At 38.1% G+C, this 24,384-nt stretch overlaps 1 protein-coding gene across 3 annotated transcripts in view; it reads right to left on the reverse strand.

Moving 5' to 3' along the window:
- The window catches only part of TOPBP1 (DNA topoisomerase II binding protein 1), a 61,382-nt gene that overhangs the window by 28,278 nt on the left and 8,720 nt on the right, over positions 1-24,384 (reverse strand). For all 3 annotated transcript variants that reach the window (XM_019023362.4, XM_063704208.1, XM_055382811.2), the window contains 7 exons: positions 23,633-23,799; positions 20,963-21,126; positions 20,566-20,816; positions 15,154-15,512; positions 14,337-14,509; positions 11,107-11,318; positions 9,029-9,315 (listed from right to left, as the gene is read on the reverse strand). In XM_019023362.4, the coding sequence (XP_018878907.3) occupies positions 9,029-9,315; positions 11,107-11,318; positions 14,337-14,509; positions 15,154-15,512; positions 20,566-20,816; positions 20,963-21,126; positions 23,633-23,799 (1,613 nt within the window). The remainder of the gene's footprint in view (positions 1-9,028; positions 9,316-11,106; positions 11,319-14,336; positions 14,510-15,153; positions 15,513-20,565; positions 20,817-20,962; positions 21,127-23,632; positions 23,800-24,384) is intronic.

Genomic DNA, 24,384 nt, shown 5'->3' on the forward strand with positions numbered 1-24,384 from the left:
GGGTAAAGACAGAGAAGGGGGAGAATCCTCAAAATTAATGGATTACAGTTTAACTTCCTCTAGTTTTCCTCCAAATAACAAGAAAAAGAATATAATCATATCCATATACTGTGAACAAAAATTCCATACTGTCCAGCAAATTGGTTCAAAGAGATTAACAAGCTTATATTTTCAGCAGTGTTTGTCTCTTACCTGAATCTTAGAGTTGAATTTGAAAACAAAACAAAACAAAAAAACCCAGAAGGAAACAAATAAGCAACGACGGATATAATCAAGAAATGGATTATAACGAAGGTTAGAAAGTCAAAATGAGCTGAGAATTAAAAAAAAAAAAAATCTTCAAAAGTTCAAAATATATTCCTGTTCTAAAGCCACCAACAGTTCCCTCCTGAAAGGAAGCTACTGTTGTCCAAATGGCTTGCTCATTCTCTTTTGCATGTGTATAGTATTCCATGTATGTATCAGAATGTATTTAACCTGTGTACAACTGATAAGCTTTCGGTTAACAGTCTTTTGCAAGTATAATGATGCAATGAATAACCTTGTACACAAACCATTTTGCACACACAAGAGTAAAGGAAACCTTTTAAGCAAAATGTATCTACCAGTCCAGTGCAGTGGCTCCTGTCAGTAATCTCAGCTACTCCAGAGAAGTTGAAGCAGGAAGACAGCTCAAGGCCAGGAGTTTTGAGACCAGTCTGGGAAACACAGTTAGACCCAATTTCTTTTCAAAAAAAACTAAAAAAACAAGACCAACATGTATCTACCAATGTTGACATTTTCATGAGCAAAGTATGAGTGTGTGTGTTTTCCAAACGTGCTTGATATCACAGTAATCAGATTTTTCTTTTTTGACAATCTGATAAGACTAAAAAAGTTTATCTGTATGCTTTAATTTTCTACTCTTTTATACTGAATGAGGTTAAATATCTTTATATATGCGTGTGTGTGTGTATATATATATTTTTGAGATGGAGTCTCACTCTGTCACCCAGGCTGGAGTACAATGGCGCGATCTCGGCTCACTGCAACCTCTGCCTCCTGGGTTCAAGCGATTCTCCTGCCTCAGCCTCCCGAGTAGCTGGGACTACAGGCATGCACCACCATGCCTGGCTAATTTTTCGTATTTTTAGTAGAGACAGGGTTTCACCATGTTGCTCAGGCTGATCTCGAACTCCTGACCTCATCATCCACCCGCCTTTGACTCCCAAAGTGCTGGGATTACAGGCGTGAGCCACCGTGCCTGGCTATATGTATATTTATATCTAATTTTTTGTGTAACTATCTGCTCCTATCCTTTGCCCATTTTTCTACTGGGTTGTTAGTCTTTTTTAAATATATTCGCTTGTATGAATATACTTTTATATTCATTTGTATGAATTTATATGTGCATGTATCAACTGTGATATAATACCCACGTATTTATTTTCAATTTATCATTTGTCAAATTTTTGCCATGGAGCTTTTTTTTTTTCAGAGATGGAGTCCTGCTTTGTCACCCAAGCTGGAGTACAGTGGCATGATTATAGGTCACTATAACTTCTAACTCCTGGGTTCAAGGATCCTCTCACCTCAGCCTCCCAGGTAGCTGGGACTCCAGATGCACAACCCTGTGCTCAGCTAATTTTAAATTTTTTCATAGAGACAGGGTCTTGCCGTCTTTCCCAGGCTGGTCTCAAACTCCTAGGCTCAAGCAATCCTCTCGCCTTGGCCTCCCAAAGTGCTGGGATTACAGGTGTGAGTCACTGTGCCTCGCTGGTAATTTTTTTGTTTTTTGAGACAGGGTCTTGCTCTCTTGCCCAGAATGGACTGCAGTGGCTCAATCTTAGCTCACTGCAACCTCTGCCTCCGGGGCTCAAGCAATCCTCCCTTGTCAGCTGGGACTATAGGCGTGTGCCATCACACCCAGTTAGAGAATTTTTAATGCTGTCAAATTCATACAAATCTTCTATTTCTTTTGGAGTGTATGTTATAGTTAGGCCTTCCCCACACTAGGATTATTTTAAAAACAAATTCATGACATGTTTGGGAATTTTTATGGCTTCATTTCTTATGTTTAAATCTGATCATCTAGGCTGGATGTGGTTGTTCATGCTTGTAATTCCAACACTTTGGGAGGCCAAGGCAGAACTGCCTGAGCCCAGGAGTTCTAGACCAGCCTGAGCAACATGGTGAGACTCTACCTCTCCAAAAAATACAATTAGCTGGGCACAGTGTCATGTACCTGTAGTCTGAGTTACTCCAGAGGCTGAGGTGGGAGGACTGCTTGAGCCCAGGAGGTCAAAGCTGCAGTGAGCCACGATGATGCCACTGAACTCCAGCCTAAGTGATAAAGTGAGATCCTGTTTCAAGAAAAACCCCAAAAGTTGATCATCTAAAAAGTATTCTGATGTAAAGTGTGAGCTTTAATTACAAACGTATTCTCAGATGGCTACCTAGTTGTCCAATTTGAATGCCACCTTTATTACATAATAAATTCCCCTATTTGTGGAGTATAATCTTATACACTAACTTGATTATTCACGTGACACCACACTGCTTTAATTACTGCAACTTTATAGGAGGTTTTAATAAATGGTAGGGCTACTGCCTACCTGCAATTATACTTTTCAGATTTTTTTTAATACTGTTTCTGCTTGCATTTTTTTCTAGGACCTACATTACCTTTTGATATGGTTTGGATTTGTGTCCCCACCCAAATCTCATGTTGAACTGTAATCCCCAATGATGGAGGAGGAGCCTGGTGGCAGGTGACTGGATTATGGGGGCGGATTTCCCCCTTGCTGTTCTTGTGATAATGAGTGAGTTCTCATGATATCTGGTTTGAGATGGAGTCTCACTCTGTTGCCCAGGCTGTGGAGCGATCTTGGTGCAATGCAATCTCTGCCTCCTGGTTCAAGTGATTCTCCTGCCTCAGTCTCTCGAGTAGCTGGGATTACAGGCATGTGCCATCACATCCGGCTCATTTTTATATTTTTAGTAGAGATGGGGTTTTGCCATGTTGGCCAGGCTGGTCTTGAACTCCTGACCTCAGGTGATCCACCCACCTTGGCCTCCCAAAGTGCTGGGATTATAGGCATGAGCCACCGCGCCTGGCTGATATCCAGTTGTTTAAAAGTGTGTGGCATCTCCCCCCGCTATCTTTTCCTCCTTCTCCAGCCATGAAAGATGTGCTCACTTCCCCTTCACTTTTGACCATGATTGTAATTTTCCTGAGGCCTCCCCAGTGGTGCTTCCTGTACAGCCTGTGGAACTGAGTCAATTAAACCTCTTTTCTTTATAAAGTTGGACGTGGTGGCTCGCGCCTGTAATCCCAGCATTTTGGGAGGCTGAGGTGGGTGGATCACTTGAGGTCAGGAGTTTGAGACCAGCCTGCCCAACACAGTGAAACCCCGTCTCTACTAAAAATACAAAAATTAGCCGGGTGTGGTGGTAGGCGCCTGTAATCCCAGTTACTTGAGAAGCTGAGGCAGCAGAATTGCTTGAACCCAGGAGGCGGAGGTTGCAGTGAGCCGAGATCATGCCACTGCACTTCAGCCTGGGTGACAAGAGCAAGACTGCATCTCAAAATAAAAAAATAAAAATAAGAATAAATTACTCGGTCTGGGGTAGTTCCTTATGGCAATGTGCAAACAGATTAATACACCTTTATAGATCTTGACAATGTTTAAATCTATTTTGCAAGAACATGGTAAGTCTTTCTATATGCTAAACTTTTTAAAATTTCTTCAAAGCATTTTAGAGGATTCCTTATATAAAAATCAGAAGCTCCCATACCACATCTATCTGCCTTCAGCACATGTGCCACCAGTACCTTCCTCTACTTAAGAAGTAGATCCCAATGCCTCTCAGACTCAAGCCTCCTGCAAGTCTTCCTTCTCTCATCTGCATCATCAATTGGCTCTCTAATGGCAGTTACACTGGCATATAGTTATTTCTTCTTCTTCTTGAGACAGGGTCTCAGTTTGTCACCCAGGCTGGAGTACAGTGGCATGATCACTGCCCACTGCGTCCTCTATCTCCTGGACTCAAGCAATCCTCCTGCCTCCGCCTCCCAACTAGCTGGGGCTACAGACGTGCACCACCACACCCAGCTAATTTTTGTGTATTTTGTACAGACAGGGTCTTGCCATGTTGCCCAGATTTGTCTTGAAATCCTGGACTCAAGTGATCCTCCCATCTTGGGCTCCCAAAGTGCTGGGATTATGGGCATGCACCACTGAGCCTGGCCATTTCTTCCACCTTAAAAAGAAAACAACCTTCTTTTGACCCTACTTTGCCCCATAACTACAACTCCATTTCTTGGCTCCCCTTTATGGCAAGATTCCTTCAAAAATCGTTGTTTACACTCAATGTCTCCGATTCTTCTCATTTCTTTATGAACCCACACCAGCTTCCACCTCCATCACGCCACCAAAACCCTTATTGTTATGATGACACCATTGACCTTCATAATGCTCAATCCACTGGCCAATTTTCTATTCTCACCTTTCTTTATCTTTGAGCAGTCCTGGACATAGTTAACCCCTCCTCCCTCTTTGAAATACTTGGCTCTTTGAAATAAGCTCTAGGCTTTCCTCTTCTCTTATAGCTCCTTCTCAGTCTCCTTTGCTGGTTCCTCCTCTAAAGGTGAGCACCTCAAGGTGTTGCTTAGAGCTCTTTTCTTTGGCTGGACGTGGTGGCTCACACCTATAACCCCAACACTTTGGGAGGCCAAGGCAGGAGGACTGCTCAAGTCCAGGAATTTAAGGCCAGTCTGAGCAATGTGGTAAGATCCCCGTATCTACAAAAAAATTAAAAATTAGCCAGGTGTGATGACATGCACCTGAAGTCCTAGTTGCTTTGAAGGCAGAGGTGGAAGTATTGCTTGAGTCCAGAGGTCAAGGCTGTAATGGGCTGTGATCATGCCACTACACTCCAGCCTGGACGACACAGCGAGACCTTGTCTTAAACACAACAAAACAAAACAAAACCTTTTTCCTTTCTTTGCCTTCTCCTACTCTCTTGGCATCTATTCTCACATGGCTTTAGACATTACCTACTAACTCAGAACCCCAAACTTTTATCTCCAGCCCAAACCATTCCTCAAACTTCCAGCTTTATTTGCAACTGCCTATTTAACAACTACTTGGATATCTAATAGGCATCTCAAACTTAATGTGTCTAACATGTGAACTCTTGATCTTTAGGCTCCAATCCCAACCTGTTCTGTTCAACTCAGTTTGGACTGGCAACTCCATTCTTCTCATCTCTCAGACCAAAAATTTGAAAAGAATCAAATTTTAAAACCTACCATGTATTGTGGAAAACTGATTTCAAATGATTGAGAATTCTTAACATCTAGACACCCTCGTAAAACTATTTGAGTTCAAAGATAAAAGAAAAGGCCAGGTGTTGTGGCTCATGCCTGCAATCCCAGCACTTTCAGAGACCAAGGCAGGCAGACCACTTGATATCAGGAGTTCAAGGTCAGCCTGGCCAACATGGCAAAACCCCATCTCTACTAAAAATACAAAAATTAGCCGGGCATGGTGGCGCATGCCTGTAATCCCAGCTACTCAGGAGGCTGAGGCAGGAGAATCGCTTGAACCTAGGAGGCAGAGGTTGCAGTGAGCTGAGATTGTGCCACTGCACTCCAGCCTGGGTCCTGGGTGACAGAGCAAGACTTTGTCTTAAAAAAAAAAAAAAAAGATAAAAGAAATCCACATAACCTCCAGGCAAAAAGATGAAATAACTTCCAAAGACAAGTAATTTAATTAGATTGGCATCAGATTTTTTTCAAAAACAACACATACAAAGCAAGGCAGTAGTGGAAAAGCATTTTCAGGAAACGCAAGAAAAAAAACTGCAAGCTAAGAATAGTACATCCAAACAATTTGTAGAAGAAGCAAGGCCACAGTAAAAGTTATGAACATGCAGAACTCAAGGAATACTGTACACATGTGTACACACAGATTCCTGGGGAACCTACTAGAAAATGAACTTCATTCTACCAAAAGTGACAGGTAAGCTTCAAAAAGAAGAGTACGCATTTCATATATTCGATTGTAGAGTTAAGACCAAAATGAGGGTGGGGTCTGTGGGTTGAAAAAATGTATCTTCCCTCCTGACAAAGTAAAAAAATATGCAATGAAAAATAGAAAAGAGAAAAGGGGGAAAGAGAATAAGATCTTCTATATAGGCAATTAGTGGGAGTCAAAAATATAATTTAAAACTGACAAATAATAAAGAATACTATTTAAGTAAGAAGAGGTATGCATCATTATGCCCAGCTAATTTTTCCAACTTTTTGTAGATGTGGGGTCTCACCATGTTGCCCAGGCTGGTGTCCAACTCCTTGCCTCAAGTGATCCACCTCAGCCTCAATGTGCTGGGATAACAGGCATGAGCCACTATGTCCAGCCATCCTTGTACTTATTTCTTTTTGAGACAGGGTCTTGCTGTCACTCAGGCTGGAGTGCAGTGGTAGGATGATAGCTCACTGCAGCCTCAAACTCCTGGGCTCAAGCCATCTTGCTGCCTCACCCTCCTGAGTTCTAGGACTATAGGTGCACTCCACCAAGCCCAGCTAATTTTAAAAAAAAATTTGTTAGAGATGGGGGTCTCGCTATATTGCCTAGACTGGTCCAGAACTCCTGGTCTCAAGTGAGGCTCCCACCTCAGCCTCCCAAAGTGCTGGGATTACAGGTGTGAGCCACCACGCCCAGCCCCTTGTACCACTTTTATTTTGCAACTTTTTGTAAGTTAGAAATTATTTTGAAGTAAAAAGTGAAATAAAACAACTTATAATAGCAAGTATCAGCAAAGATGAGGAACACTGGGTACACTCAACACACTACTGGTGGAAGCATAAACTGGTATAATCACTTTGGCAAAAAATTTGTCATTCTCTACTGAAGCTGAAATATAACCCAACAATTTCACTTCCAGGTATATACCACATAGTAACACACACACATAGACTCCAAGAGACACGCACAAGAATGTTCACAGTAAAATTATTTTGTAAGGGCAAAAAACTAGTAACCAACTAAATGCCCATCAACAGTACACTGGAAATGTAAATTCTGTATATCCATACAAAGGAATAAATAAATGAACTATATTTGCATGCAGCAAAACAGACAAATCTAAATAAGGGTTAAAGAACAATAAAAAAAAACTGACTCAAAAGAATACATACTATGATTCCACCTATTTAAAAGTCAAAAACAAGCATAACAAAACTGTAGTATTAGAAGTCAGGAGTATACTTTAGGGAGGAAGCAGCAATGGAGCCACAAGGAAGGGTTTACAGTACTGACCATGGTCTCTATCTGAACGTGTATAGTGGCTTCCCAATGATTAACCCTGATAGTTCATTAGCAGTATATTTATTGTACTGCTCTGATGTATATTAATTAAAAATTAAGTTTAAATAAGTGGTGAGTTTTTTTGGGGGGGGCAAGGGTGAGGCCTAATAGATGGTCAATTTTGTGATTATTCCATGGGCCCTTTCATGTTTTAAGTAAAGAATTCAACATACCATATTATATCAGTTTGAAGATGATAATAAGATTATCATCTGATTATAAGATTATAATATGAAGCATTATAATGCTTATAAGATTATAAGATGAAGCATTATTTATGTGCCATCAAAAAAGAAAGAAAAAAGAGGAAAAACATGGCTCAATAAACTATGACTCTAAACAATAAAATCTTTAAATGTGTTTTTTGTACTGAGGCTATTCAGAACTATCAGCTTTCCACTGCAAAACTTTTATTGCAAAGTATATAAGAATGGTCTCAATGACTGAAAATATCTCTACTATTTTCTTGCCTACTAATATTATTACATTTGCTCTTCAGAGAGTCTGTGAGCTATGACACTTTAGAGATCATCTGGATTTTATAGATGAGAATAATGAAGCCGAAAGAGGTTGACTTGCTTTTAAAAGGCAGTAGGAGGCAAAGAAGAGGCTTGATCCTACACCTCACAGTTCCCAAGACTGATTTTCCTCTATGTCTTAAGGGACATGGACCTGAGTATTAATCACAGTACAAAATGTTACCTCAGAAGAGATTTCATGTGAAAACTTAGAATTTTGAGTTTAATAGTAAAGACACATTTTTTTTCATGTGCGTCACTGGAATTCTGACCAAAAATAAAGGCATAAATTAGCTTGGGGAAAACTGTCCTGGATATCAATTAATATTTATTTTCTGAATATGAATAATCTATAAACTTTTTAGTAAGTCTGCTCCAAAACACAATAAAAATTATTAAAATATTGCTTCTAAATACCCTACAAGCAAAAATATCAACACGTGAATGAGTAAAATAATTCTTCAAAGGTTCGTGGATAAAGAAATCATAGACAGCGGGTTTGAACAGCCACTTAAGAGGTCAAAAGCTATTAAAGAAATAATGATGAAAATCAGTTTTGGAAAATCAAAGAAAATTATTTGGAAGATTACATTAGCCCCTGATTTACAAATGCATTTTTCAGAAACGGAGCCATACTACAATGCTCACGAGATCAAACTAAAACACAGACTTAACTCATGTCTTTACAGGAAACAATTCAAGTAAGGTGATATACACACATTTTCAGAAGGCAAATCCTGGGTGTACTCTGAGAACCAATATATAAAGTAGCAGTGTGTTTACATTTTATAGTTTATAAAGTGATTTCATCATTTGATCTTTATAATCTATTAATTTTCAGAGCAAATATTATCTTCTTTGTATGAAAAAACAAACTGAAGCTCAGATATGTTAAATGATTGGCGTAGTCATACAGTTCAAGATCGATCCAGTACTTGAACCCAGATGTCCTAATTTCACACCATATTGATCTATAGCTGTTACCTTAACCCTAAACGTATACTGGGACTCAAAACATTCAAACTCAGTAACATAAATCTACTTGCCAATGTCTCTGGAAAATTTATTACTACACTTCAGAGGTGATGCCAAATTTGGTGCTTTAACTTTATAAACGGTAAAACTGTTAACTCTGGGACCACTGCCTATAAACCTTACCTTCACATCAAAGGAAGGCTTGAAGAGTTTGTCCTTGGACAGGAATTTTGATGGTGTATCCAGGTGTAACGAGGGCTCCTTCTGAAGTGGTTGTCCTACTGCTGGGGAGGCTGCGACCTGTCTGGCATGTTGTGAGACCACAGCACGGAAAGCTTTACTCTGAAAGCGGTTCATATCTAAAGGTGTAACGACGGTTTTTCTGTGAGTTTGCAGGCATGTGCCAGGATGCTCTGCAGTATCTGAATTTAGATTGATTCCATTTGTTATTTCCGTTTCCAAACTTCGTTCTAGAGATTTAAAATGAAAAGAAACAAATATGAGCCACTAATGCCCACTTTTTTCCGGTACACAAGAAGTAATATTTTATATCTGTTTTCTTTCCTTTCTTGCATAACTCCTGGGCTCAAGAGATCCATCTACCTTGGCATCCTAATCTGTTAGTTTTCATGTCAATTCTCAGGTACACTTTAAATCACAAAATTATATACCTACTTTCCAAGAAACAAACCAGATTATGCATTAAATATATGTTGAGTTAGACAAGCACATTAACTGAAAAAATAAAAATAGATTTCCTGTTTCATCTTGCTATGTCTCAATAAGCCTATTTGCCAAAAATTGTTATCAGCGAATGTCTTTCTAGTCAATGACAGAGTAAAAAGAAAATATGAATTACAGGTACTCAGAGTTAACTACAGTCTAGTTTTGGAAAGTCCTTAATCAAATTTTAATATGACCTGAACATCACTTAGACTCAGTCATAAAATTACCAGTCTGTCTGGCAAAATAAGTAATGACTCTGAGAGGTATTCCCAAGCTGCTGATATGTCCCTGAAGTTTGCCCAAGGAGGCTATTATCTTACAAGAGAGGATACTGTATTCTTCCACCTCTGCCTTCCACTTTTTTTCAACATTTAACAAAAAACCTTATTAGATAGCTACTCCATGCCAGGCCTAGTGTTAGACATGGGAAATACAGAATTCACAAGACATGCATGTTCACTGCCTTTCTGGAACTTTAAATTTAGCAGGGAGACACAAAATAAACAACCATTATAACACTGAGGTACGAGATAAAAGGGATGATACAGAGTGTCATGGTGAAACAAAAAACATTACACCAAGATAAAGGCCATACTTGGTGAGTCAAGAATGCTTCCCAAGACAGTGTGGCGATTCCTCAAAGATCTAGAACTAGAAATACCATTTGACCCAGCCATCCCATTACTGGGTATATACCCAAAGGATTACAAATCATGCTACTATAAAGACACATGTACACGTATGTTTATTGCAGCACTATTCACAATAGCAAAGACTTGGAACCAACCCAAATGTCTATCAATGATAGACTGGATTAAGAAAATGTGGCACATATACACCATGGAATACTACGCAGCCAGAAAAAACGATGAATTCATGTCCTTTGTCGGGACATGGATGAAGCTGGAAACCATCATTCTGAGGAAACTATCACAAGGACAGAAAACCAAACACCGCATGTTCTCACTCATAGATGGGAACTGAACAGACACAGGGCAGGGAACATCACACACCGGGGCCTGTCATAGGATGGGGGGATGGGGGAGGGATAGTATTAGGAGAAATACCTAATGTAAATGACGAATTAATGAGTGCAGCAAACCAACATGACACATGTATACATATGTAACAAACCCGCATATTGTGCACATGTACCCCAGAACTTAAAGTGTAATAATAATTAAAAAAAAAAAAATGAAAGGCTTCCCAGGGAAAGTGGTATCTTAGCTGAAAACTGAGACAAGCAGGAAGAGCAGGCAACTGTGAGGTGGTCTACAGGAAACATGCAGAAGCCCAAAGATAAGAGGAGAGATAGCATGTTAATTACATAGTGTGTTACTATGAGCCATAGAAGGAATCAACAGTAAATAGGAGCCAAGCTTACATCTGTAGACTTCAAACACTGAGAACCTCACTGCACCCAATGTGAAAAGCAAAAATCAATGACCTTTCCTAAACACAAGCATTGGCACATTTATATCCCAGAAACCATCTAGTTGTAAATATATATAAAAGAACAGAATAAAAGTATTAACCTTCTTTAGATGAATTTTCAATCAGAAAATGGCTTTCGTCTGCTCTCTTTCCCGTTCTAGCAGTCTCCAACAGCCAAGCTATAGTAACTGCAGGTAAATTCCACTTCTTTGCAGCTTCATATTTAGAGCCACCACGTTCTTTCAGTATAAGATGAGTACTGGCAAACATGCCTTTCTTTGCATTGGATTTGCGAACAAAGTATTCTTGAACACTGAAATTTATGTTTAAAGAAGTGGAAATGGTCACATATACAATTAACCCGCAAAACTAACAAAATTTCCAACACAACAGTGTGGTTAGAGATCATGTAAGTATAAAAAAAATACTGATTAAAAGTTGGTTTACTCTATCTGAAATTAAGCTAATCCCCTTACAAATGCTTACTCTAGGGTAAAAATGTATTGCTGCAACAAACTTTTTATAAAAACATAATTAGACATGCAAAGAACAGACAGCAAAAATCCTTTTGAGACAGGGTCTTGCTATGTTGTCCAGACTGGAGTGCAGTGGCACAATCACAGCTCACTGCAACCTCCGCCTCCCAGGCTCAAGCCATCCTCCCACCTCAGCGTCCCCAGTACCTAGGACTACAGGTGTACACCACCATACCTGGCTAATTTTTGTATTTTTTGTAGAGATGGGGTTTCACAATGTTGCCTAGCCTGGTCTCAAACTCCTGAGCTCAAGTGATCCTCCTGCCTCAGCCTCCTAAAGTTGGGATTACAGGCGTGAACCACCTCACACAGCCAAAATTACCTCCTTAATTAGTTATCGCCCCCACACCTTGTCCTTTCCTCCCAAAAGAAGGCACAGAAAAAATGACAGGAGCAAAGTGTATGAATAACATTATTATTATTTTTTAACCTACTACAACTTTCCAAAGCATTTCTACATATTATCTCATTTGATCCTCTCAATATTCAAGTATAGACATGGGAAAAAATACAGAGAAATTAAGTGCCTCAAGATCATAGGATATTAAACACAGAGAATACGGGGCAGAAAAAGAAGTCTACGACTTGAGATTGAACAGAATTCCGTGATTTCTTTTATGACTTCTGGGTTTTACGTTCTAGTTCCCAACTTTTCAGATTTTTAAATTTCCCATGTTTCCTAGCACTTTTTTTTCTATGTTTTGTGTTTATCTTAGTACTTCTATAATTTCATTTTTTACATTTAACCCACCAATCCATTCAGTACTTATTTAGATATGAGATACTGCTCCAACTTTAATGAATCCTATTTATTGAATAAGCCATGTCTTCCTTATATATATTTGAAATGTCACTTGTATCGTAAATTCCTTTTTACATTTGGGTCTCCTGCTACATTTGCTGTCCATTAATTAAACTTTCTGCTACACGTAACCACACTGTTACTTAGTGAAGTTTCACAAAATATATATTTGTTTGTTTTCTGAGACAGGGTCTTGCTCTGTCCTCCAGGCTAGAGTACAGTGGCGCCATTGTGACTCACTGCAGCCTTGACCTCCCAGGCTCAAACAATCCTCCCACCTCAGCCTCCCAAATAACTGAGACTACAGATTTATGCTACATTGCCTGGCTCATTTTTAAAATTTTTTGTAAAGACAGGGTCTCAGTATATTGTCCAGGCTGGTCTTGAACTTGGCCTCCTGCCACGGCCTCTCGAAGTGCTAGGATTACAGGCATGAACCACCAGACCTGGCCACAAAATATATTTTAATAACTGTTAGGGCTAGTCCCAATTATTCTATTTCAGAATTTGCATGACTTTCCTGCTGAGTACAGCTTTAGTTGTATCCAGTGGAGTCTGTCATCATGCATGTTATTATCTTCCACAATTTCAGTTTTAAAAGAATTTTATTATTTCATATAATTCAAACAGAAAACAGCAAAAAAAGAAATATACAGCTATACGAATTATTATAAGGTGAAACCCTTAAGTCCACCACCCAGGTCAGAAGACAGAATCTTGCTAACTACCCCAGAACCTCTCCAACAGGCCATATAACCCCCCTTCCCTCCCTTCTTAATAGTAGCCACTATTTGGGCTTTTTTTTGGAGACAGGATCTCACTTTGTTGCCCTGGCTGGAGTATAGTTGTGTGATCATAGCTCACTGCAGCCCTGGTCTCCTGGGCTCAAGTAATCCTCCTGCCTTAGCCTCCCGAGTAGCTGGGACCATAGGCACATGCCACCATGCCTGGCTCATTTTTTTTTTATTATTTTTTAAATAGAGACGAGGTCTATGTTGTACAGGCTGGTCTTGAACTCCTGAGCTCAAGCAATCTTTTAGCCTCCCTAGTGCTGGGATTATAGGTGTGAGCCACTGTGCTCGGCCTATTTGGACACTTAATGTAATCACTTCTTTACTTTTCTATAATCAAATAATGGCAACTTTAAAGACTACATTTAGGCTTTCGCTTTTTCAAGTCTTTTAGCTTATAGGTTCCTACCTTCTTTTCCATGCCCTTAATATATATTCGTTGAAGACACTGGATCATTTATGCCAGAGTTGTACTAAAGTCTGGGTCTTGCTGATTATATCACTGTGGTATAGTTTAATGTGTTATTCTGCTGTTTGCATTTGCTATAAATTGGGAATTGGATCTAGAAGCATCATCAGATTGAGGTTTGATTATTTTGGCAAGACTACTTCAAAGTGGTGGTGTATTCTTTGTAAGAAGGCACATCATGTCTTGTCCCTTTATTGTGTGATCAACTATTGATGTTCAATGCCTAGATTCTTTCATTCATTAGGGGTTACAATCTTTTCATTCCTTATTTATTTGTTTGTTTGTTGAAACATCTTTATAAAGGGAAACTTTGCCGTATCCACTCTCATGTTACCCTGATGCAAACTGCACAGGAAATGCAAGGTAATTCCTTGATCCTTTCCTTTTGTCAGCTTTCAAAGTAATGGACTGGTTCTCTAGCATCTTTCAAAGATGACCAATTACCTTACTTTATTTGGTGTCATTATGAAGTCACAACTTAAACACTATTTCATGTGTTTGGACCCACTGCAGTTATTACCTCTAATGATACCTAAGTTTTCATCTTTGGACAACAGAGGCACTTTTTTTTTAAGGCTAGTCAAGTGAAGCAGTGGGAGTGGAGAAGGAACCACATAACACTCATAAATATAATAAAGACACCCAAAGAAATTCTAATTTGAATGCTCTCCAAGAAGTCAAAATAAATAAAAAGATACACCAATACAACAGGTGCATTAAAAATATTACATACCTTGCTCCAAGGAGGTTTGCTAGGAATGTTAAAGACTCTTTTTCTGCTCCAGCACACTGGCTAAATGAAATAACACAATCCTCTAAAGGAGTCATTCCTGTCATTACTGGGACTGGTGTGAAGAGAGGATTCGACTTTGGATCAAACAAAGTCTGATAGTCTATGCAAGTAACCTTTTAAAAACAAGAGAAATAGTAAAGCCAACCTGAAATAAGCAACCAGTGGTTAACATTGGTTCAGGTACAGAAGCAATAATTTAGTTTTGATAAGAAATTTTACTTTAATACAAACTTGTGTATGCTCATTCTCAATACATTTCATATCATAATGTTAGAGTATATACATACATACACACATATACATACATCGACTAATTACATTAGGCTATTAAAATCGGTAAGATCTATTATTAGAGTTACTGAATGTTGCTTTAAATTTCATTCCTTCTAATGTGTTAGTTTATATTATTTTTCTCATAATTCTTGGAATGTTAAAAAAAAAAATCAACAGTGAAATTACCAGTGATGCTTTGGTTTTGAGAAAACAAGACAAATAGTATGAGATGACTCTAGAGTTGACCTCCTAAGAAGGAATGTTGCTGCTGTGGCCCTGGGAAACAGTAATCTCTACTGTATCGGGATTAGGCCAAGAAGCTTGCACATTTAATTTTAGAATTTCCCTTGCTAAAAGCAAAATCAAGAGTGTTCAAGTCCAAACATTGATATACTGTAACTGAACTGTCTAAGAAATAAACATTAACCCTCTTGGCATTCAGATATCCTTCGATACTTTATTTCAACCACTAGTGTTGTCTTACCAGCCACGTATTTGTAACAACTTCTCCCACAGTGGCTTCCACTTCACACCCCAGCAGAGGAACCACAGCATAATCGGCAACAGTTCTGCTCAGAAGGGACATGATTTTCCCAGCATTTTCTTTTATGATGTTTGCGATGTTAGATTCATTTTCATTACTAAAACCCAAAACAAGGAAACTCTTTTGGCTAAATAAGCCTTCTTCAGTAATTGTAGAAACATCAGGGACACAATGACTGACAGAAGACTGGTTTTCTTCTTGCAAAGAAATGTGAGTAGAATCATTCAAGGGCTCAGCATGAGTAGAATCATTAAAGGGCCTAAATTCAGACTTCTCGGCTTCAGACGTCTTAGCCTCAACTGAAAGAGAAAAGTAAATGTTTTCTAACCAACAATTTACCTTATACAGTTTACTTCCTAGCAAGGATATTAATGTAACATGGAATCTGATAATTCTGACCATACTTACAAAACTAAAGCTTACGTGTATAATAAAGGGATATGGATTCACCCCGTCTTCGGGGTTACCAAGAGTCCTTATCAGTATTACCATCATCCATTAGGAAGGACAAGAGCAATCATGTTAGTTCTAGGTATTCCTAGTATAATGGAAACTTGAATTAGTTTAAAATTATATAGCTCCAACAGGACTGTATTAATTCCAAAACTGGTTTAGATGATTCACCATAAAATTAAGAAACTATCATTAAGAAAAAAATTAACGAAGTCTAAATGGTATAACTGTCAAGCCCTTAACATGGAACATGTTAACATGGAAATAACTATAAGGAAGTGGCTGGCAAATCCTAAAATATTTATTGTCTACTCCTTTAGAGAAAAAGTTTGCCCTGCTATGTGATTCCAACAAGGCTGGAAGCTATTCAAGAATCACTCTTTCATTTATATAAAGCACTGTGACTAAGTGCTTTACAAATGCATGTAATGCTCACATAATGCTAACTGTGAGGCTGATACTATCAGTACATCCCTTTTGTACAAAAGGAGTCTCAGGCTTGAAGAGGTTATGTAACTTGCCTAAGGTCACACAGTTAAGTGGCAGAAATGAGATACGAACCAGTCTGTCTGACTCCAGAGTTCACACCACCATGTTATAGTGCCATCTTTGTACTTCTATCCTCATCTCCAACAGACACTAGCATTTCCATTTTTAAGTAAATTGTAATATACATTAGGAACTTGTAAATTAAGTACACTGCAATATATATTAGGAACTTATGACTCCTGCTAAACGTAAGTATTAAAATTGTACTTATTCACACTAAGGAAGCATAGTTTTGTCTAGGGAGTTTACTGGTAAGTCAGGATAGCTGGGTTCTAGTTTTATAGTCTCTTTGACCCTTGGTTTCATAATATAAGGAATAAAGGGTAATAGTATACTTACAATTTACAGATATACTCATGAGAATGAATATGCTTAGATGGAATGAAAGGTGAGGCAATACTATAAAACATTCTGGAAAGTTTTTTAAACAGTTTTGTTCAAATGTAAACTGTTTGTTTTATAAGTAAAAACCTTTTTATTTTTTGCAAGTACAATTATTTTGCAGTCACATCTAGGAGAAACAAATAACTTTTTTCGATGTCTATATGTTGTTGGTAAGATGGGAAGCAGGAAGAAATCCAGTAGAATTTTAGACTACTACTATAAAAACAAAGTAGAAATACTAAGTTCTTATAAACCATCAGTAAAACTCTGAAGTTATTAAGAGACTCACAATAAACTAACATGTTCTACAGCAGTTCTTTCCATTTATTTTAGCAGTAGGATCTCTTTTCAAACAGACCGCACCCAAAAGCCTAAGAGATACTACATAATAAACCTATCATTCAAAAAGCTCCCCTAGGGCCGGGCACGGTGGCTCACGCCTGTAATCCCAGCACTTTGGGAGGCCGAGGTGGGTGGATCACAAGGTCAGGAGTTCAAGACCAGCCTGGCCAACATGGTGAAACCCCATCTGTACTAAAAATAGAAAAATTAGCTGGGCATGGTGGCGCGTGCCTGTAATCCCAGCTACTTGGGAGGCTGAGGCAGGAGAATCACTTGAACCCAGAAGGCAGAGGTTGCAGTGAGCCAAGACCACGCCACTGCACTCCAGCCTGGTGACAGAGCGAGACTCCATCTCAAAAAAAAAAAAAAAAAAAAAACTCCCTTAAATCAAAAGCCATTTTAAGAATTAATTATAAAATACTTTATTATAGACTTTCTAAGATGCTTGGTGATCCACTGAGATTTACCATCACTTAATCCTTATAAAGTCAGTAAACCACTAGCTGTCTTAGGAAGATTTAAGAAACTAATCACCTGCCCTACACCAAGTACCCTTGGCTGAAGGATAGTATATAAAATTGCTGGCTGGGTGCAGTGGCTCAAGCCTGTAATCCCAACATTCTGGGAGGCTAAGACAGGAGGATCACATGAGGCCAGGAGTTTGAGACCAACCTGGCCAACATGGTGAAACCTCATCTCTACTAAAAATACAAAAATTAGCTGGGCGTGGTGGTGCACACCTGTACTCCCAACTACTAAGGAGGCTGAGGGAAGAGAATTGCGTGAACTCGGCAGGAGGAGGTTGCAGTGATCCAAGCTTGTGACACTACACTCCATCCTCAGTGATGGAGTGAGACCCTGTCTCCAAAAAAAAAAAAAAAAAAAAATCACTTTCAGTTATACCACAGCATCCTGGAAAATTAAGATGATTTCCTGATGTGATACAATACTAAAGCATAAGTAAATGGTTTGAGAAAAGTCAATTTTGTAGTACGGAAATAGTGTAAATAAAAAAGGAATGCTAGGAATTCCCTCTCTAGAAATATGGTGGGCTAGGATCTTTGAAACCCTCTCACTAAAAACACTTCAAAATACAGGATAAAATATTAAAATCCAGACCACTAAGGTGGTTACTAAATCCAGAACATTAAGTAGTTACTAAAGCTAATGGTTAGTCAAAATCTATTAAATATTTGTGCAGTAACCCAGACCCTTGGAATGTAAAGGTATCACACAAGAGATAGGAGCCAATCCTTTGGTTTCATAAAACTTAGAGGTGAAGGAGAGTATACCCTGAGAGAACAAGCCCAGAACCCATGAAGAGACATACCTTTAGTAAATAGACCAAAACTAACCAACCAACCAACAACAAATCTGCCCTGTAAAGGAAGAGGTCAAGAACACTGGCTTTGTGTCAAGGGGAAAAAACATCTCTCCTAAGAATCTGTTCATCAGAGGCTGGTCCTCAAAGTAGGTTTGGGTATAAATTCATATAGCTGGATGGTCTAAGAAACCTCCAGCCAATACACCAACTTAAAGGCGTATTGAGTTTGTAAACTCCTAGGCACCTAGCAGACCCAAACATGAACCTTTTCTGGGGTAACAAACCCCTACCCCAAGTTTCTTAGAATTCCTAGAGTCCTAGTAAGTACAAGTTCACAATAAAAATCACAAAACACAAGAAAACCAGGCACCATAAACAACAGCCAACAGAACAATTCACAGATGTTTTGATAGGTTTAATGCATTTTAAGAAATAAAGAACAAAAAATACAAATACAAAATGACAGACTTGGCTGGGTGTGGTGGCTTACACCTGCAATCCCAGCACTTTGGGAGGCTGAGGTGGGAGGACTGCTTGAGCCCAGGAGTTCAGGACCAGCCTGGGTAACATAGTAGCACCCCATCTCTATTTTTAAAAGTAAAAAAATAAATGACAGACTATTTAAAAAGCTAAAACTTCTAGGAATTGAAAAATTAATTATTAAAACAGAAAATTTAATGGATGGGTAAAACAGATTAGGCAATAGCGGAAGAGATGATTCGTGATCTGGAAAAAAATCTGAAGGAATTACACATAATACATCACAGAAAGACAAAAAGATGGAAGATAAGGACAGGTTAAGTGACCTATACGCAAAGCAAATGGGAGTTAAGAGAATATAGAGAATGGGGGAGAGGCAATATTCAAAGAGATAATAAACATTTCTTGACCTAACAAAAAGCAAAAAATCTACTAATTCTCAGATTCAGAAGGCACAGTGAATCTCAAGCAGGACAAATAAATGGTAAAGCTCTAGGACACAAAAACCAAAAGGAAGACTATCTTAAAAACAGCCAGAGGATAAAGACAGATTACCTGTAAAGGAATGACAGACTGATATCTGACTTCCTATCCAGCAGTCAGGGAAACAGATGACAATGAAACAATATCTCTGTGCTTAAAGAAACTGTCTAGAACTGTATACCCAGCCGAAGAGTCTTAGAGAAACTAAAGGAGTTTCTAAAGGATACTGTTTTAGGAAGAAAGAAAATGATTCCAAAAGAGAGGTCTCAGATGTAAAAAGAACTGGGGGGAGCAAAGAAACGTTAAACGTGTTAGTAAATGAAACAAATACTGACCATATAAAAGCATAATAATGCCTAATTGTAAGATGTTAAAAGATAATGAAAATACTAGACAAAATTACATAAGCTGAGTATGTTGATGAGTGGAGAGAGGGAGCAGGGCTAGTTGTGATCATTAAAGTATTTTAGGCTGGGCTCAGTGGCTCACGCCCATAATCCCAGCACTTTGGGAGGCCAAGGCGGGTGGATCACCTGAGGTTGGGAGTTCAAGACCAGCCTGGCCAACACTGAGAAACCCCATCTCTACTAAAAATACAAAATTAGCCAGGGGTGGTGGCGCATGCCTGTAATCCCAGCTACTTGGGAGGCTGAGGCAGAAAGAATCACTTGAACCTGGGAGGCAGAGGTTGCAGTGAGCTGAGATCATGCCACTACACTCCAGCCTGCACAACAAGAGCGAAATTCTGCTTCAAAAAAAAAAAAAAAGTTTTCTAAGGTTCTTGTTTTATTCGAGGTAGATTAAAATTCTGATTAACTTCAGATTTTAAGTTATGATACACATTAAATTTACTTAAATGTATATATTTTGGCTATATTAGGTATTTTATAAAGGCTTTTTTTTAATAAAAAAGAAGTAATGATGTTTATAATGCTTCACTGGCAATTTACCTTACTACATGATAAGAGTACATACTGAGGTGGTAGTCCACAGTACAGTTTCATGCATTAAAGACCACAATAATCCAGTAAGAGGCATTTGTTACAAGATTTTAATAAAAGGCTCATGATATCACAAACTCACACACAAACCAAGCAATGCCTGTATATATAACAAATCAAAATAGAGCTAGTTAGCTGGAGACAGGAGAGAGGGTTAAAGGGTTCAGGACCCTCTTGTCTTGCCTGCTCAGAAAAAAAGTTATAAGGAAAATTTTAAGGAAAGAAAAAGGTTAATTTAACTTAAAATCTAGAAAACTTGGCAGAGATCACATATGTACGTATTAGGCTACTAAAATATTTCTTACTAACTACAAATACTAATCAAGCATTTCTTACCTACTGTGGTGCTATCATTTTCATATTGAGAGAGCAGATCTTCATCAGCTTGCTCATGCTTTTCACTAGGAGCAAAGTCTTTCTTAGAGAAGCTGCTGTTCTTCTTTTTTAAAAGAGCTGCTTTACTTTCAGGCTGATGTGAAACTGGAATTTCCACTGGCTGGTAATTAGCATGGATATATGGTTCTTCAGAAAGCATATAACCTTTACTGAAACACTCTAGCAACCACTTTGCTCCCACTACATGAGGCCTACAAAAATAGCACATAGTTATGTATTAGTGCAAGCTATAAAGACCATCATCCCACTTGTCATGCAGTTTCCAGAACTGCGTGGATATGCAATTTTAAGAAAAATTATGTTGTAGAAATTGCTTTGAATTAAAAACGAAAAAAACCTGTGGGCTGATTTATTCCAAAACTGCTTCAATTCATCATCATAATCTCCCACAATAACATGAGTTACATCTTCATTTAGCTGGTTAAAACGAACTCCACCTCCACTGTTAATAAGTCTTCTCAGTTTATCTAGCTTTCTGCCACTAAAACCGCAAAGATATATCTGCAAGAAAGAAAATATTTAATATATATAACATGCTTTCTCTCAATAGAAAAAAACTAAAAATATATATCTAAATCCACTGTGTATAAATAAGACAACTTCTGTACATTTAAGATATATGAATAAATACATTCTGAAACTTTTGATTTTTTAACGGTTCTGTAACTTTGAGTTTTTAATCACTCTTTACAATCTCATACAGCATTATCTTTCACAGTAGATACTTGATAAGTATTTTGTGGCTATAAATAAAATAGAAACCAGATTCCAACATCTTCTAAATATCAGTGCATACCAATTTCTAAAATGCAGGTAACTTCTTTAACTGTGAAGCTTACTTGTAAATTTTAAAGTAATTATAAAAGTAAACTGTAGTTAACTGTCTGAATTCTGAACACCTGGGCTTAAATTGTGTGTGTGTGGGGGGGTTGTTTTTTCCAGCTGCCTATGATTAACGACAATAGGCAAGTTGCTTACCCTCTTTAAATCAATTTTCTTACCTATAAATTGATGTTACCTTACTCACAGAGTTGACTGAACAAAAAATATATATAAGTCAAAGAACTGAACACAATGCTTTGAGGATAACATGTATGCAGTAATTTATTTTTAGCTATCAGGATATATATATTTAAATCAATTTAATCAATATAAAATCATTTTACCTCTATTTTACATAAGGTGCCCTTAAAAAAATTTAAGTATGACAAATCTACTCCAAACTGCATTTACACCCCAAATTAAATCACCCCCATTACTAGAACATATTTTAACAAATATTTGGAATCATATACTTTCTATATGTAAGAAATAATTAAAAGTTATATCTAGAATTAGTAGTCTAGGCTAAAACATCATACAAAACACCTCTGGGCCAGGTGTGGTGGCTCATGCCTGTAATCCCAACACTCTGGGAGGCCAAGGTGGTCAGACTGCTTGAGGTCAGAAGTTCAAGACCAGCCTGGCCAATATGGTGAAACCCTCACCTCTACTAAAAATAGAAAAATTAGCATGCACCTGTAATCCCAACTACTTAGGAGGCTGAGGCAGGAGAATCGCTTGAACCTAAGAGGAAGATGTTGCAGTGAGCTGAGATCACGCCACTGCACTCCAGCCTGGGCGACAGAGCAAGTCTCTGTCTCAAAACAAAAACAAAAAACCCACCTTTTGTAAGTTGGCAAGTTTAAAAAAAAAAAAAAAAAAGGTAATTTGCCAAATTTCCCTTTTTTTTTTTTTTTAAATTTTGAGATGGAGTTTCACTCTTGTTGACCAGGCTGGAGTGCAATGGCGCAATCTCGGCTCACTGTAACCTCCGCCTCCTGGGTTCAAGTGATTCTCCTACCTCAGCCTCCCAAGCAGCTGGGATTACAGGTGCCTGCCACAATGCACAGCTAATTTTTTTTGTATTTTTATTAGAGACAGGGTTTCACCATGTTGGCCAGGCTGGTCTCCAACTCCTGACCTCAGGTATCTGCCCACCTTGGCCTCCCAAAAGTGCTGGGATTACAGGCATGAGCCACCAAGCCCAGCTCCAATTTCCCTTCTTAACAATAAGGTAGGGTTAAATTTTTGCTACTCTGTGAAAATTAGTGCACAGCCAAGTCATTCTACAAATAGGAATACATTAAGTATTCCAATCTAAGACAGTGGAAAAAGTATAGCATATGCTGTTTCCATCAACAAACTTATAAGACAGTTATTCATATACTAAAAAATTAAATAACCCAAGAAATACCAAACAAAGCAGTGGCTCTAATGGTGAGGAATACAGACTTTGCAGTAGATAACTGGCCACTTAATGTCTCTCTGTGTGACTCTGAACAAGAATTTTAATTCTCTAAGTCTTACCCTCAAGATAATATCCATTTTAGAGTTATTTGTGGGAATTAAATGCGATTTTATATATATATTAACACACATAAAATGATTACCACAGTGTCTAATACACTGTAAACACTTAGATGATAGTTATAAATAAAGTCCAAACCTGGGCAACATAGTGAGACCTTGTCTCTACAAAAAAATTTTAAAAATTAGCCAGGTGTAGTGGCACATGCCTGTAGTTCTAACTGCTCGGGAGACTGAGGGGTGGCTGATGCCCAGGAGTTCGAGGTTACAGGAAGTTATGATTGTGCCACTGCATCCCAGCCTGGGCAACAGAGTGAGACCCTATCTCAAAAAAATTTTAAAAAAATCCAATAAGTTGTTCAGAAACTAAGCGCTCTCGAAATATAGCAGATGAAAAGACTAATGTAGTTAGGAGGGTTCAGAGAAGAGTTAAAACCTGAAATGAACTTTTAAAAGATAACAGAGGAAGATACCTTGCAGGCAGAGGGACTCTCGCAGCCAAAGGATGGACATGGTCTAGTAAGTGCATCTACTTAGCTAGAGTGGAGGGTTTACATAGATAGTAAGGAGCAAGCCCAACTCTGAAGGGTCTTCAAAGTCAGGCTAGGAAATGCTAATGTATATCATCTACTGCATGTATTATATAATAAAGACGTACCCGACAACCATCTAATAAATCTTCAGGTGCTTGAAATGCACTGACATCCAGATTTTCTAGATTTTCAAGTGTAGGCTCCAGTTTGCTGTTAAGTGAATTACATATAGATTCACTTATGCAACTTGCATTTATGTTGGAAATATTGCTGACATCTGAAAGAGTACGACCTACATAATTTGAAAACATGTATAAATTTATGGGAGATAAAATAATCATGATTACATATTGTCTATGGATTAACTTTTCTTACAAATATAGGGCAATAAACAACTTCCAAAGTAAGATTCAGGGGTGTTTACTGAAATCTTAGTGGCAAAGTATAACAAGGGAAAATGAAATTAATAAAGCCTCCTATCTTATTTAAATGAAAATAGATTTAACACATTTTCTTAATAGTGTCTTGTTTCCCATAAAAATCTGAAGTTGCTGACTTTAAGGTCCAAGAAGCTTACATTTGAAAAAATATTTTAAACATTTTGCCAACACGACACCTACAAAATAGAAACGGTTTTAATTTTTATACAAATACAGATGATCTATAACAATTGCAGCAAAACCGTAAATTAAGGAAAGATTAATATATGCATGTAATGTTTAAAAGATTAATACTTTTATCTTAAGCCTCCAGCTACCATTGTTCTTAATTTCTTTGATCATCTTTTGCATTACATCAGAGTATAAAAGAAAGCATTCATTCATTCTAAAAGAAAATTACGAACAGTTCAGTGCTAACTTTTTATACAATTTGACTA

This window comes from Gorilla gorilla, chromosome 2 (genome assembly GCF_029281585.2).
Source record: "Gorilla gorilla gorilla isolate KB3781 chromosome 2, NHGRI_mGorGor1-v2.1_pri, whole genome shotgun sequence".
Lineage (NCBI taxonomy): Eukaryota > Metazoa > Chordata > Mammalia > Primates > Hominidae > Gorilla > Gorilla gorilla.